The 14,009-nt window shown below is 44.9% G+C and overlaps 1 protein-coding gene across 5 annotated transcripts in view; it reads right to left on the reverse strand.

Moving 5' to 3' along the window:
- The window catches only part of ACTN4 (actinin alpha 4), a 93,420-nt gene that overhangs the window by 24,425 nt on the left and 54,986 nt on the right, over positions 1–14,009 (reverse strand). For 3 of the 5 annotated variants that reach the window (XM_070764541.1, XM_070764539.1, XM_070764543.1), the window contains exons 5-9: positions 12,252–12,339; positions 11,515–11,593; positions 10,411–10,492; positions 8,735–8,820; positions 445–537 (exon numbers count right to left, since the gene is read on the reverse strand). In XM_070764541.1, the coding sequence (XP_070620642.1) occupies positions 445–537; positions 8,735–8,820; positions 10,411–10,492; positions 11,515–11,593; positions 12,252–12,339 (428 nt within the window). Of the gene's footprint in view, positions 1–444; positions 538–7,127; positions 7,214–8,734; positions 8,821–10,410; positions 10,493–11,514; positions 11,594–12,251; positions 12,340–14,009 lie in introns of all 5 variants that reach the window. The other 2 variants (XM_070764542.1, XM_070764540.1) reach the window with 1 other exon arrangement.

The raw sequence follows: 14,009 nt of genomic DNA on the forward strand, positions 1-14,009 counted from the left end.
TCCACCCACCTTCAAGTGTCCAAAGCTGAGAAGCGTTTCTTTGGACCACGAGAAGTCATCAGGAACCTGCGTGAGGTTTGATGAGGCCTCTCTCTTTGGAGCACCTCCAGCAAGTTAAGATGCACACCAGTGCTCGCTTCGGAGCTTCTGCAGTCTTTGCAAGCATCGGAGGTTGGTGGTAGCAAGGCTATCTTGCAACGCTGTGTTTGGAGAACAGTCTTAATGGCATCCATCTTAAGAATTAAGTTCAGACTGAGATGGGATCAAAGCTCCCAAAGAAATCAACCCCCCCTCCCAATGACTTCTCAACGGTCTCAATTATACCCAGGGCCTGTTGACAGGCGGATTCTCAAAACTCTTGGCTTGTCACAGGCTTTGACAAGGGGGCCAGCCAGGTTGAGCTCCTGCCTGTTGAAAACAAGGGAAGGGCTCGTCAACACTCACGTCAGAAGCCAGCTTCTCGTAATCTTCCATCAGGTGCTCATTCTCTTGGTTGACGGCCAACACTTTGCAAATCCTGTTTGCAGCGGTCTCGGCCTACAAATAAAGAGGGGGGGGGGAAATTGGTGACTCAATGGAAAAAACGTCCTGGAGACTGAGCTCTACCAAGGAAAGGCACAGCATGAGATCAAAGCAATAATTGAACCGTCGTAGAAAGCGCCTGAGATCCCCCACAGGCAGAGAAAAAAAGCAGAGGTAAAGCAATTTGATTGCAAACAAGGATGGTAACATTATCCAGAGTCAACTTTGACAACTTGAAGACCTGGGGACTTCAACCAGGGTTGGGTTCCTCCAACCAGGGTTGAGTTCTCCAGCTGGCTAGAGAACTCTGGGAGTTGAAGCCCACCCATCTTATCTTCCAGTGGCCCAACCTTGAGAAATGCCCATTTGGAAGCTCAGAGTATGGCCAGAAACCACTTACGAAAGCAGAGACAATAGCATGCCAAGCGTTAACGCCAGATCCGTTGATCGGACCAGCCTTGGTTTGAGCTGCTGGGTAATGGAACCAGATGGAGCGGCTCATTTTTTGCATCCGTCAGGATTCTGGCTTAAACCAATGCATGTCCAAAGCTCTTATATACTTCCTGTTTCGGTCTGTAGCGATTGAGCCTTTGAATTTACATTTCTTGATGCATCAGAAATAAGATGCCAAGAGTTAGCATCAAGCTAGTGTCTTCAAACCACGGTTTCAGATCCTGATTTAACCCAATATCGATTACCATATATTTCCAACTTTGATCTTAACGACAAACAATTGGTTTGCATAAAGATTTAAGGCCGGGATCCCCCAAACTTGGCAACTTTAAGACTTGTGGACTTCAACTCCCAGAATTCTTGGCTGGAGAATTCTGGGAGTTGAAATCCACAAAGTAGGCAAGTTTGAAGACCTCTGATTTAAAGACTCACGCAAAAAAAAATCCCACCAGTTATCCTAGCTCTTCATAAGCCAAAATTTGAACATTTCAACAAAACTCTTGTATTTTTATCTGGGATTCAGAACGCACTGCTCAAACAGTTCAGCTCTAGCTGTGGCATTTATTCTACTATTATTTTATTTTATTTTATAGAATTTTATTCTAAAACCCTTTTTTCCGCCTTTTTGATTCTTTGCAAGCTGCACAAAAGTTTCTCAAATTTTGGTAGCTCCTAAGTCAATCCTATTTCAACGAGATCATACTCAAATCATAGAATCCTAGGGCTAGAAGGGACCTTGGAGGTTTTCTAGGCCAAACCCCGCCCCCTTGCCCAAGGGAGGAATCCTTATACCCGTGATGGCGAATCTATGTCACATGTGCCAAAGGTGGCATGTGGAGCCATATCGGAGGGCACGCGAGACTTTGCCACGACTCAGCTCCACTGCAGCTGATTTTCAGAGTTGGGAAAGGCCGTTTCACCCTCAGAAAGCTTCCCTGATCCCCCCAGAGCACAAAAAACCCAGCGTAATGGGCAAACCGGAAGTGCGTTTTCCGAACTTCCGCTTTGCCCGTTGTGCTGGTTTTTTGCACCTACCAGGCTTTGGAAAGGCCTGTGCGCATTGGCGGGAGGGCAGCATGGGGGAGGGGGGAGGGAAGGGGGGTGGGCATGTGCACTCATGCTAGCTCACCCCCACACGCCCCTTTTGCCAGGCGAACCACAAAAGCTTCGCCATCGCTGCCTTACACCCTCCAGCAACCGGCGTTGATTGTCATTCTTCACTCCCGAGTGCCAGTAACTATAAATCCCCCAGTTTCGTACTGATAGCCACATTCCAAGCTGGCATCAATCCAAAAACTCAAGAAAGGAGAAATGAAACCGATGACGAACCGATATCAAAAACAATAGGATGTGGAAAAAAGGGTGTGTGTATGTTTTTATAAAGGTGGCAGGAGTAGAGCAGGTTAAAGGCCCACTGAAAAGAAGGGAGGTGTTAGGAGTCCCACCGTGAACACCCCCACCTGCCTGACCCGAAAAGGGGGGGGGGAGTTGGGGGGGGGAAACAAATTACACAGAAGCCATGAAATGGGAAAAGTCAAGAAACCAAGTACCTTGCTAGGAGCAGAGAGAGTCCGAGGGAAGGAGATGGAAGCCACACATCAACAGAAAGGGTGAAGAGGAGGGTCTATAGAAGGGGAGAGGGGAAAGGAAAAGGGAGAAAGCCATGGAAGAAATGAGTTGCCAACAAAATAGGATATTCGAAAGAGAGAGAGAGAAAGAAAGAAAGAAAGAAGGAGGGAAGATACAGAAGAAGGAAGGAAGGAAGGAAAGGAAGGAAGGAGGGAAGGAAAAATGGAAGGAAAGGAGGAAGAAAGAAAGGAAGGAAGGAAAAATTGAAGGAAAGAAAGGAAAGAAGGAAGGAAGGAGGGAAAGGAAGGAAGGAAGGAGGGAAAGGAAGGAAGGAAGGAGGGAAGGAAAAATGGAAGGAAAGGAGGAAAGAAAGGAAAAAAGGAAGGAAGGAAGGAGGGAGGGAGGGTGGGAAGGAAGATACAGAGGAAGGAAGGAAGGAAGGAAGGAAAGGAAGGAAGAAGGAAGGAGGGAAAGGAAAGAAAGAAAGAAAAGAAAGATCTTTTATTTCCACTTTTTTTTAAAAAAAACCATACAGGCCCCTCCCTCCCCCGGTAGTTGGAATCCACCGACCAACTTAGAAGACATCTCCTATGCTTGCTTTAGACCGGTGTTCCTCAACATTAGGAGCTTGGAAGTATGTGCACTTCGACCTCCTAGGAGTTTGAGGTTCACATATCTTTGAGGATGGGATGTGCCGCTTTTAAACCAGGGTCCTCCAAACTTGGCATCTTTGAAGACTTGTGTTCTTGAACTCCCAGAATCCCTTGGCCACTTCCCAAGTCTTCTAGCTGCCATGCTTGGAGACCCTACCCTCCCTGCTTTAAAAGACTACTTTGAAGCGACACAGCCCTGATGAAATTTGAGTTGGACAGCCCTGATCTAGAATCTAATCTAATCTACCTGGAAGGCCCTGATTCAACCTCTGTCCATCCCTGTTGCAAACTGACCTCTCTTCATTGTGTGCCCTTAACCTGGTGGAATGACCACTTCAGCAGCCTGATGATTTAAGATTCAGCACATCGGAATGGTTCCAAAATGGAAAAAAATGGGCTGCGGGTCATAATCCTGTAACCGAGGAAACCGGAGGGTTGAATCCGGTGTTTGACTGACAAAATCCAATGTATAACCATGGATGTGGTTCATCAGCTCCAGACGATGAAGCCGACAGGCCCAGCTGAGCCCTGAGCCCCTCACTCCAAAGCTCAGATACAAAATGGTGATTTAAAAACAAAAACCAAAGAGAATCACACCCAAATGTAGAGAGGAGCGTCTGCTTGCAAAGCCCTCTTGGGGGCAATATATTTGGGCATAGCTTGAGGGGAAGGGTCTTTCCAGCTGGGACCGGCAGGGGGGAAAAGGGGTGGTGGTTTTCCTGCATTTCAAAAGCAGGCAGAGGCTAGGAATGCCGGCTTTAACATTGCTCGTTTTTGCTATATAGAACTGCAGGAAAAACAATGGCTGCCCACCTGCCTTCCATTGAGGACCGGTAGACTGCACGAGTCAAAAAGAGGGCTATGAAAATATTGACTGACCCCTTGCATCCTGGACATAAACTGTTTCAACTCCTACCCTCAAAGCGTCAATACAGAGCACTGCACACCAAGACAACTAGACACAAGGACAGTTGTTTCCCGAATGCCATTACTCTGCTAAATAAATAATTCCCTCAACACTGTCAAACTATTTACTAAGCCTGCACTACTATTACTACTAGTTTTTTCTCATGATTCCTAGCACCTATTTCCTCCCACTTAGGACTTTTTGTTTGCATGTGCAATTTTTTGTTTATTTTTAATGTATTCTATGTAATGCATGTATATTTTTCTTTTGTACTGTTTTTAATGTATATTAATGAATATTTTATTTATTATTTTTTTAAAGGAAGTTCACCGGGCTTAAAAGTTGCTGAGGTTTAAGAACCAGGTGTTCTTGATCCCACCTCCTCTTCCAATCTCATCACTAGACAATCAATGCATAAAATACTGAAACATACTTTCACCCCTCCTGGCAGAAATTTCTTAATTTTTGTTTTTATAGCTTTGGGCTTTATTGGGATTTTTTTATATTTTTTTTAAAGAAACGAGTGAAAAGTTGTAGATCTCTTATTAGGAGCCTGACCCACCCACTCCGAGCCAGCCTGACCAAGAGGAACATAAACCCCCCATAACGTAAACACAAGGAGCCGTCAAAAAGGAGGAAGGGAACAGCAGAGGGGAAGGGACGCAGGCACAGCCGTGGGGGGGAAGGACCAGGAAAATGGACGGTTTAGTTGCAACATAACAAAGGGAAGGGGAATGTACGAGGGGGGGGGGCAGGGGGAGAGCTTCAGGCAAGGCCTGGCAAGACTTCTCATTTTCCTTTCCAGGCTCCAAGGAGAAGGGGTAACTTAGCATCCGAAAAGGGCAGGCTTGTAAACTGGCCGGTACATTCGGCATGCAAAAAAGACCAAATTAATAAGCGAGCAGTTAATCCAGGAGAGGAGGAAGGGAAAGAAAGAAAGAAAGAGAGAGAGAGAGAGAGAAGAGAAATAGAGAGGGAGGGAGGGAGGAGATAAAGAAAGAAAGAAAGAAAGGGAGGGAGGGAGAGAGAGAGGGAGAGAAAGAAAGAGGAAGGAAGGAGAAAGAAAGAAAGAAAAAGAAAGAGAGAAAGAGGAAGGAAGGAAGGGGAAGGAAGGAGAGAACTAAAGAAAAAGAAAGAGAGAGGGAGAGAGAGAGAAAGAAAAGGAAGTAGAGAAAGAAAGAAAGAAAAAGAAAGAGAGAAAGAGAAAGAGAAAGAGAAAGGAAAGAGAGAGAGAAAGAAAGAAAGAAAGAAAGAAAGAAAGAAAGAAAGAAAGAAAGAAAGAAAGAAAACTGTGCCAGAAAAACAAATCTCTACAGCCAGTACAAACTCATGCTTACGGGTGCTATTTTTTTCTCTTGGCTTGGCTCTGCTTCCGTTAAAAGTCACTAGGAGCAAAGGGACTAGAAGCGAGAAAGCCTAACAGGATCTTAAAAATCCACTCGGGCCTGAGAGGTTTTCACCAGGCCTGGCTACGAGAAAAATCCAGCTGCTCTTTGCAGCGGTGGTGAGAATTAAAAAAAAAAAAATTCAAGAGAGACGGTTTCTCTCCAACCCCTTCCCCCTAAAAGGGGGAGGGAACCAGATGTTCAGGAAACCGTGCGGTAACTCTTAATCCCGGCTATGGAAGACGCCCGCCCAAAGGGAGATTTGCAGAACCCACCTCGATCCCCTTCTCACAGCACGCGAGCAAAGCCCACCCCCTCCAGCCGCAACGAATCCCCCCTTCCAAAGAATTTCAGCCCTTGTGGCTGTTCTTCCCAGATTTTCGAGTCCCAGATTTTACCACCCTCTCCCGCCAGATTTCCGCGCCCCGCGCAGTGGCTAAATGGAATTTGAGGCCTTGCGGATTTTCACAAATTTCTACATCCCTATTTTCCTGGAATCTCTGGAAATACAAAAATGAAAAAAGTTGTGCGGGTTGCCGGATGAGGAAAGATGCCGCCGACCCCTTAAATCAGCGGCCGTCGATTTTCCTCCGCCACACAAGCCGCCACTTCGGCCTGCAGCTTCGTCCGCTCGCTCTGGAAAAGAGCATCGCTCAAGATCAACGCTAAGCTAAAATGTCGACATCATGCCATTCGTTCTGCGGTTGAAACCTGAGGATGGTTGATCCCAGAAAATTTGGGGGGACGGACGGAACGTGAAATAATTCCTTAGAGGGGGGTCTGTCTCTTTTTCTCTCTCCCTCTACAGTCTGGAACAGAGGTCTTCAAAGTTGGCAACTTTAAGACTTGTGGATTTCAACTCCCAGAATTCTCCAGTCAACTTGGCACATTTTAAGATGCGTAGACTTCAATTCCCGCCAACGTCGACTGGAGAATTCTGGGAGTTGAAGTCCACGCATCTTAAAAGTAGGTAAGGTGGAGAAACGTTTGACCGGCTCAGAATCGTGCTCCTGGCCCATCATTCTTGACCCAAGGGGTAGGCAAAGTTTGTCTCTTCTATGACTTGTAGACTTCAACTCCCAGAATTCCCCTACCAGCAGGAGGTGAGAAGTCTACATCTTAAGGTTGTCAAAGCCGGAAAATTCTTAGGTACTTGACGTCTCTGTTACTCTCAACTTTCTTGCAATTTTTAAGATACGTGGACTTCCAACTCCCACCAATGTCGACTGTGGAATTCTTGGAGTTGAAGTCCACACATCTTAGAAGTAGGTAAGGTGGAGAAACGTTTGACTTGCTCAGAATCGTGTTCTTGGCCCATCATTCTTGAGGGAACCATATCCAATATCTTAACCCAAGGGTAGGCAAAGTTGGCTGTTCTATGACTTGTGGACTTCAACTCCCAGAGTTCCAGAGCCAATCATGCTAACCAGGGAATTCTGGGAGTTGAAGTCCATGTGTCATAGAAGAAGGCTTCCAAACCCTTTCAGGCCGAGATCTAATTTTAATTCGTTTAGGATTTCTTCCTTCCGTTTCTACAGCCATGCGGAGCAGAGGAACCCGTTAGTAGCACCAGCCCCCCCTCTGCAACCCAAGCCAACAGCCACAGCAGCCCGAAGCAGCCCAAGCCCGCAAGCTCACCTTCTGAGCCCCTGAGAAAGCGTGATAGAAGCAGGAGACGTAAGTCATGATGGCCTTCTCGTCGGGCCTGAGCGTGCCTACAATATCTGCGCCAGAGGGGAGGGGGGGAAAAAGAGAAAAAGAGAAGCAGAGTCAAGGGCAACGCAGAAGACCCTCCAGGTCTGCTCGGACATGCAGAAGACCAGATGGAAGAAAGGTTATGCTCCCTGGGAGAACCAGACCTCAGCTAGGACAGGTGCTTAGCCTTTTGTTTAAACCAGAGCAAGAGAGGGCAATTAATCTTGAGGGCTATCGTGGAGGACTGTGGACATACCCTGTTTCTCCCAAAATAAGGCATCCCGATAGAAACATAGAAACGTAGAAGATTGAGGGCAGAAAAAGACCTCCTGGTCCATCTAGTCCAGTGTTTCCCAACCTAGACAACTTGAAGATATCTGGACTTCAACTCTGGGAGTTGAAGTCCAGATATCTTCAAGTTGTCGAGGTTGGGAAACACTGATCCAGTCTGCCCTTCTACTATTTCCTGTATTTTATCTTAGGATGGATATATGTGTATCCCAGGCATGTTTCAATTCAGTTACTGTGGATTGACCAACCACGTCTGCTGGAAGTTTGTTCCAAGCATCTATGACTCTTTCAGTCAAATAATCTTTTCTCACGTTGCTTCTGATCTTTTCCCCCGTAATATTAATTATTTGATAATAAGCCCAACTGGGGTTTTTTTTTTAAGTGCATGGCAATAAGCGCTCATTTCAGGGTTCAAAAAACATGAGACAGGGTCTTATTTTCAGGGAAACACGGGAAGTAAATTGTGTGTGTGGAGGGGTGTAGAATAGCATTCACACTTAAAATGAAAGCAGTCCGAACAGGCCACATAGGGATAGCCAAAGGGCCAGGAATTGAAGCCCATATTGGCTAAACGAGGCTACCTCCTTCGTTGAGAACTTGTGATAGTGGTCTTTATGAACTCGTGTTCTTATTGACTTCTTTGTATGTGTGGGGAGATTAATTTGGATGGGTTTTGGAGTTTTCTGGTCTTACTGTCATAAAAAAACCTTTTAATGTTTCTCCTAAGGAAGCCTCCATCTATGACAGGGTCAAACTTTAATTTCCCACCTTCTCCCCAAGGGGACTTATGTTTAGTTTTGGAAAAGCAGATTATTATTATTATTATTATTATTATCATTATCATTATCATCATCATCATCATCATTTAATTTTCTGCATTGGGTGTCCGAAATCTGCTCTATTTTTTCCCTCCCCAAGAGGTAAATCTAGACTTTCTGGTTTTTCTCTGAAGGCGTTTCGCTTCTCATCCAAGGAGCTTCTTCAGCTTCTTGGATGCAAATTGCAATATCTTCAGAGAAAAACCAAATAGGCTTTGTTGGAACAACCATGACCTTGGAGGACTGAGAATCCCCATAGACATTTTGCATTGGGTCTTTGCAAAGCTCGTCCTAAACTAGCTGAGGTCTGGCTTTCCCAGGTTAACCGAAGCGGCAGCCCGCTCTGAGAGAAGTCAAAAGAAGGCAGGATGCTGGAAAGAAGAGAAGCAGTTAATGGGGAAAAAATTATATATATATATATGTGCCGTCCGTCTCTGGTACCTTCTGCGCCCCGGAGAAGGCATGGTAGAAGCTGGAGACATAGGTCATAATAGCCTTCTCGTCGGGACGAGCCGTGCTGACAATGTCTGAAAAGCGAACAAGAAGTATTAAACACATCAAAAATACCAGCTCATCTTCACAAATCAATGTCATTTGCAGTCAAACATCACCCAAGGGACCTCGGCAGTGATGGGCTGCCAAACTTTTTACTGCCACACTGTAGGTGTGGCTTATTTGGTGGGTGTGGCTTGATGGTCACGTGACCAGGTAGGACCATGTGACTGAAATGGGAGTGGCTTGCCAACCAAGATAAGTTTTCAAATACTGTAGGTTAATTAAGTCACATTATTTGAATAGCCACAAAAAGGACAAATGATAGACAGCATTATTTGTTGAGGAGCAGTCACATTTTAAGGTTTGTACTGAACCCACATGGTTTAGTATGATAACAGATGAGGCAAGTAGCTCAATTTTCTTTCATTGCTATAAAAGTTCAGTTCTAAACAATCTATGATTAAAGCGTTTATGGGTAAAAAAACCATGTTATTTAATTATTTCCTATTTTGAAAGTACTAAGGTGCTAGAGAAGGAAAGACAATAAAAAAACTATTAAATATTCAATAATACTTAACCTTAACCCTGACCAAGAAATGTGATGCACGGTATGATTGAATTGCTTGAGAGATTAATTGGGCTTTTAACTGTAGTTTTGGGCTTTTAACTGTAGTTTTAAAATGTATTAGATTTGTCCTGTATGCTTTGTTTTTTTATATTGTACCTTGTGAGCTGCCCCGAGTTTTCGGAAAAGGGCGGCATACAAATCTAACGAATAATAATAATAAACAGTGCATAAACTTACTAATCCACACTGCATCCCCCTCCGTAGGGGTAGCAGTACGACTGGACTTCAGGCAACAATTATTATTATTATTATTAATTAGATTTGTATGCCGCCCCTCTTCATAGACTCCAGGCTTGCAAAATGTCAATGCCTAAAAATCCAGAACAGCTGACAATGGGATGTTAGCTGCCTGTCCAACGAACAAGCTGGGATGCTTATCCAAGATTTGCATCGCATTTCCTGCCATAACTCAAAGGCCTGTTTTTGAAAGTCCGTGAAGCTTGCATGCGAACGGCAATTCCTTGCATTCTTCTATCGCAGCAGCAGGAAGCTCAGGGTTATTCTATAATCTTCTGCAAGGTCCCTTTACGTGACATTTGCAAAGTTGGGCAACTGCCAGCTAGGCCGAAGGAGGGAAGGGTCAAGCAGGGACTTAGCTTGGAGTCATTACACAGCTGCAAACAGCATCAGCTCAACTTCCTGGCGCTGGATAGCAATAGCGATAGACTTACATACCGCTTCATGGGGCTTCACATCCTTCTTTAAGTGGTTTACGGCAGGGGTCTCCAACCGTGGCCACTTTAAGACTTGTGGACTTTGCTGGCTGAGGAATTCTGGGAGTTGAAGTCCACAAGTCTTAAAGTGGCCAAGGTTGGAGACCCCTGGTTTACGGGATCAATCTATAGGTAGACCTTTTTTTTTTAAACTAAAGTTCTTAAGTGGTTCACCCAACTTGGCTTCATTGAAATCTTATGACATCTGCCTTGTGGATTTGTCAATTTGTGGGAACAAAACAGGTCCCCCAGATATTTTCAAGCATCAACCTCTGGCTTACCTTCTGCATCTAACATCTTGGGAATGTCGAGGTACTTCTCAGCGACCTCAAAAGCGTTGTTCAGATTCGTGACCGGATCATCCTACGCAAAAGGAAAATCGCCAGAGAGGTGGTGGTATTATTATTATTATTATTATCATCATCATCATCATCATCATCATCATCATCATAGTCTACGGAGGGGTGGCATACAAATCTAATAAATAAATAAATAAATAAATAAATAAATAAATGTTGTTGTTGTTGTTGTTGTTGTTGTTGTTATTATTATTATTATTATTATTATTATTATTATTATGTCAGTACAACACAGCAAACGAGATCACTATGCTGGATTTCGTATTTCATCACCAGTCGGGAGCTTCCCAAGCACCTAAGGCTGCGTGATGTAGCGGCGAATTATGTTTGCTGATCCCAGTAAAGCGGCCTTTTGCAATTGACAGATGGGGATTTTGTCAATTCCGATGGTTTCCAAATGTCTGCTGAGATCCTTTGGCCCTGCGCCCAGCGTGCCAAGTACCACTGGGACCACTTTCACTGGCTTATGCCAGAGTCGTTGCAGCTCGATTTTTAGATTATTATTATTTTAGATGATGATGATGATGATGATGATGATTATTATTATTATTATTTGCAGAATCAGGATTTGATTCCCAGGCCTCACTCAACCCACTACCTCTGGAATTGCAAGGGGGCGGGGGGAATCCAGTTCATGTAGGGTAAAGTATATGAAATATATTTAATATATTTCAAAACCAAAAAGGGAAAGGTAGAACGGCAAACCCGCCCAAAGACCTTTTTTATTTTTTTCCCCTCCACACCTTACAGAAATACAAATTCACGCACCTTCAAGTTAGAATACAATACAATGTAATGTCAATTGCCACATTCTCAATCAAAATTCTTCATTATTTATCTGTTTTGTTTTGGTATACATCATTTATCTTGTGCTACCTCCTTTTCTAATTCTGTCATCCGGATTTCAAAGATTGTTTTCTGTTCTCAATTGGGTTTAAAGTGCTACTAGCTATCAAACTTTCTCTTGGCTATTTGCTTTTTTCTACTAAAAAAACCCCTTATGCCACAGTGCTTCAGGTCAAATACCTTTCTCAGCTTGTCGTATTCGATGAGTTCTGGCCTGTGTCTGTGGATCAAGGCATTAAAAGCAAGACCGTCTTTCCAACTGAAAATAAATATTAAAAAAAGAGAGGAGGGTCAAAACTTTTGAGAAGGCCAGCTGTCAACACAAAAGCCTTTTTGTGTGTGTGTGGAGGGGGGGGAAGAGGAGAGAGGAAATTTTGCCGTTCGCAAAGTTGCTTGGATTCTCCAAATCCTGAGCCTCAGGTCCCAGCAGAGAGGCTCAAAAACTTGGCTTCCTCGCTGGCAGAATCTTTCATGGTGCACTAAGCCAAGGAGTCAATGTTTTGCAGGTTTCCTAAAGAGGCCTGGTTCTCTGGATATGAGACGGACACTTGTGTGTTTCAAAGAGGGAAACATAAGTGTTGGGGAGGAGGAGGAGGAAAAAGAGGAGGAGAAGGAGGAGAAAGAGGAGGAGGAGAAAGAGAAGGAGGAGGAGGAAGAGGAGAAGGATAAAGAGGAGGAGGAGGAGGAAGAAGAGGAGGAGGAGGAAGATAAAGAAGAGGAGAAAGAGAAGGAGAAAGTGGAAAAAGAGAAGAGGATAAAGAAGAAGAGAAGGAGGAGGAGTAAAAGAGAATAAAGAGGAGGAGGAGGAGAAGGATAAAGAAGAGGAGGAGAAGGAGTAGTAGTAAAAGAGAATAAAGAGGAGGAGGAGGAGGATAAAGAGGAGGCGGAGCAGCAGCAGTGTTGTGTTGAAAAGTCACCTGATGTGGAAATTTTGCACGTTGACGTTCTTGTAGGGAGCAGTCTTCCTTTGGCACCACAGTAAGAGTCCTTCTTTGGCTGAAGTCTCTACAGAGAGAGAAAAAGGAGGCAATTGTGTTGCTCAGGTTGTGTTGTCGCAATGGCGAGCTCACAACATCGCACTGTTAAGTCTGGGCAGAAAAAGGATCGAGCGGTTGTTTTTTCAACCTTGGCCAATTTTAAGAGCAGTGGACTTCAACTCCCAGAACTCCCCTGCCAGCTTCTTCTGTGAGTTGGAAGCCCGCACATCTTAAAATAGCCCAGGTAGGAAAAAACACCTGAGATGGAGCCCACTTTGGAAACCTAAATCCAAATAAATCAAAGCCCATTTGGGGGATATCTTCCCATTAACAAAGAACACTACCTTTATCCAGCATTCCTTGCACCCAGAGAAGGGATATATTCTATTTATCTTTCCTATTTAGGTTCATCCCTGATCCCTGGATTCTCGACAGGTTACAAGAGACTAAAATACACAATGCGGAACCAGAGAAATAAAACAGATCCCACCTAAACCGGGGGGCCAACCCCCCCCTGAAAGGTCCCAACAAACTGCCAAACCCAAATGCCCAGGTTCACCTATCTGGACCGGGAGTCACTGCTCACAGTCACTCACACCCTCATCACCTCGAGGCTCGACTACTGTAATGCTCTCTACATGGGGCTACCTTTGAAAAGTGTTTGGAAACTCCAGATCGTGCAGAATGCAGCTGCGAGAGCAATCATGGGCTTCCCCAAATATGCCCATTTCACACCAACACTCTGCAGTCAAAGTGTTGGTTATGACCTATAAAGCCCTTCATGGCACCGGACCAGATTATCTCCGGGACCGTCTTCTGCCGCACGAATCCCAGCGACCAGTTAGGTCCCAGAGTGGGCCTTCTCCGGGTCCTGTCAACTAAACAATGTCGTTTGGCGGGACCCAGGGGAAGAGCCTTCTCTGTGGCGGCCCCGGCCCTCTGGAACCAACTCCCCCCAGAGATCAGAATTGCCCCCACCCTCCTCGCCTTTCGTAAGCTCCTTAAAACCCACCTCTGCCGTCAGGCATGGGGGAGCTGAGATATTCTTTCCCCCTAGGCCTCTACAGTTTATGCATGGTATGTCTGTATGTATGATTGGTTTTTATATAATGGGTTTTTTAGTTGTTTTATTATTGGATTGCTACATGCCATTTTTATCACTGTTGTTAGCTGCCCCGAGTCCATGGAGAGGGGCGGCATACAAATCCAATAAATAAATAAATAAACAAACAAACTGTTTTCACATGCCAGGATGATGAGCCTTGGGACCCCCCCCCCCCCACTCCTGAATGGAAACTGGGGGTGGGGGGTGGCAAGAGGGGCAGCCTTTGGAGGCATTTTGTAGGGTGGAAGGCCAACTCAAGCCAGCATTCGAATCACAGCTGGCTGCAAAACGCAACCAGCTACTTAAAAGTGAGGAAAAAGATATAAAGAATTGGAAGGAAAAAAAGAGAGAGAAAGCGAGACATTTGCAGAACAGATGGGGAACCCAAGAGGGAAGGGAAGGATTTTGTTTATTAAATCTCCATCCTTCCAGCTACTTTCTGCTACCTTCCCCGCTCCAGACTGAGTAAACACAGGTACGTCCTCGACGTACGACTGAAACTGAGCCTGCAATGATGGTCTTTTAAGTGGGTTGTCACAGGGCTAGGTCTCGTTTTACAACTTTGCTTTTAAAAACAAACTTTGGTTGAAAGT

The sequence above is a fragment of the Erythrolamprus reginae genome, chromosome 11 (genome assembly GCF_031021105.1).
Source record: "Erythrolamprus reginae isolate rEryReg1 chromosome 11, rEryReg1.hap1, whole genome shotgun sequence".
Lineage (NCBI taxonomy): Eukaryota > Metazoa > Chordata > Lepidosauria > Squamata > Dipsadidae > Erythrolamprus > Erythrolamprus reginae.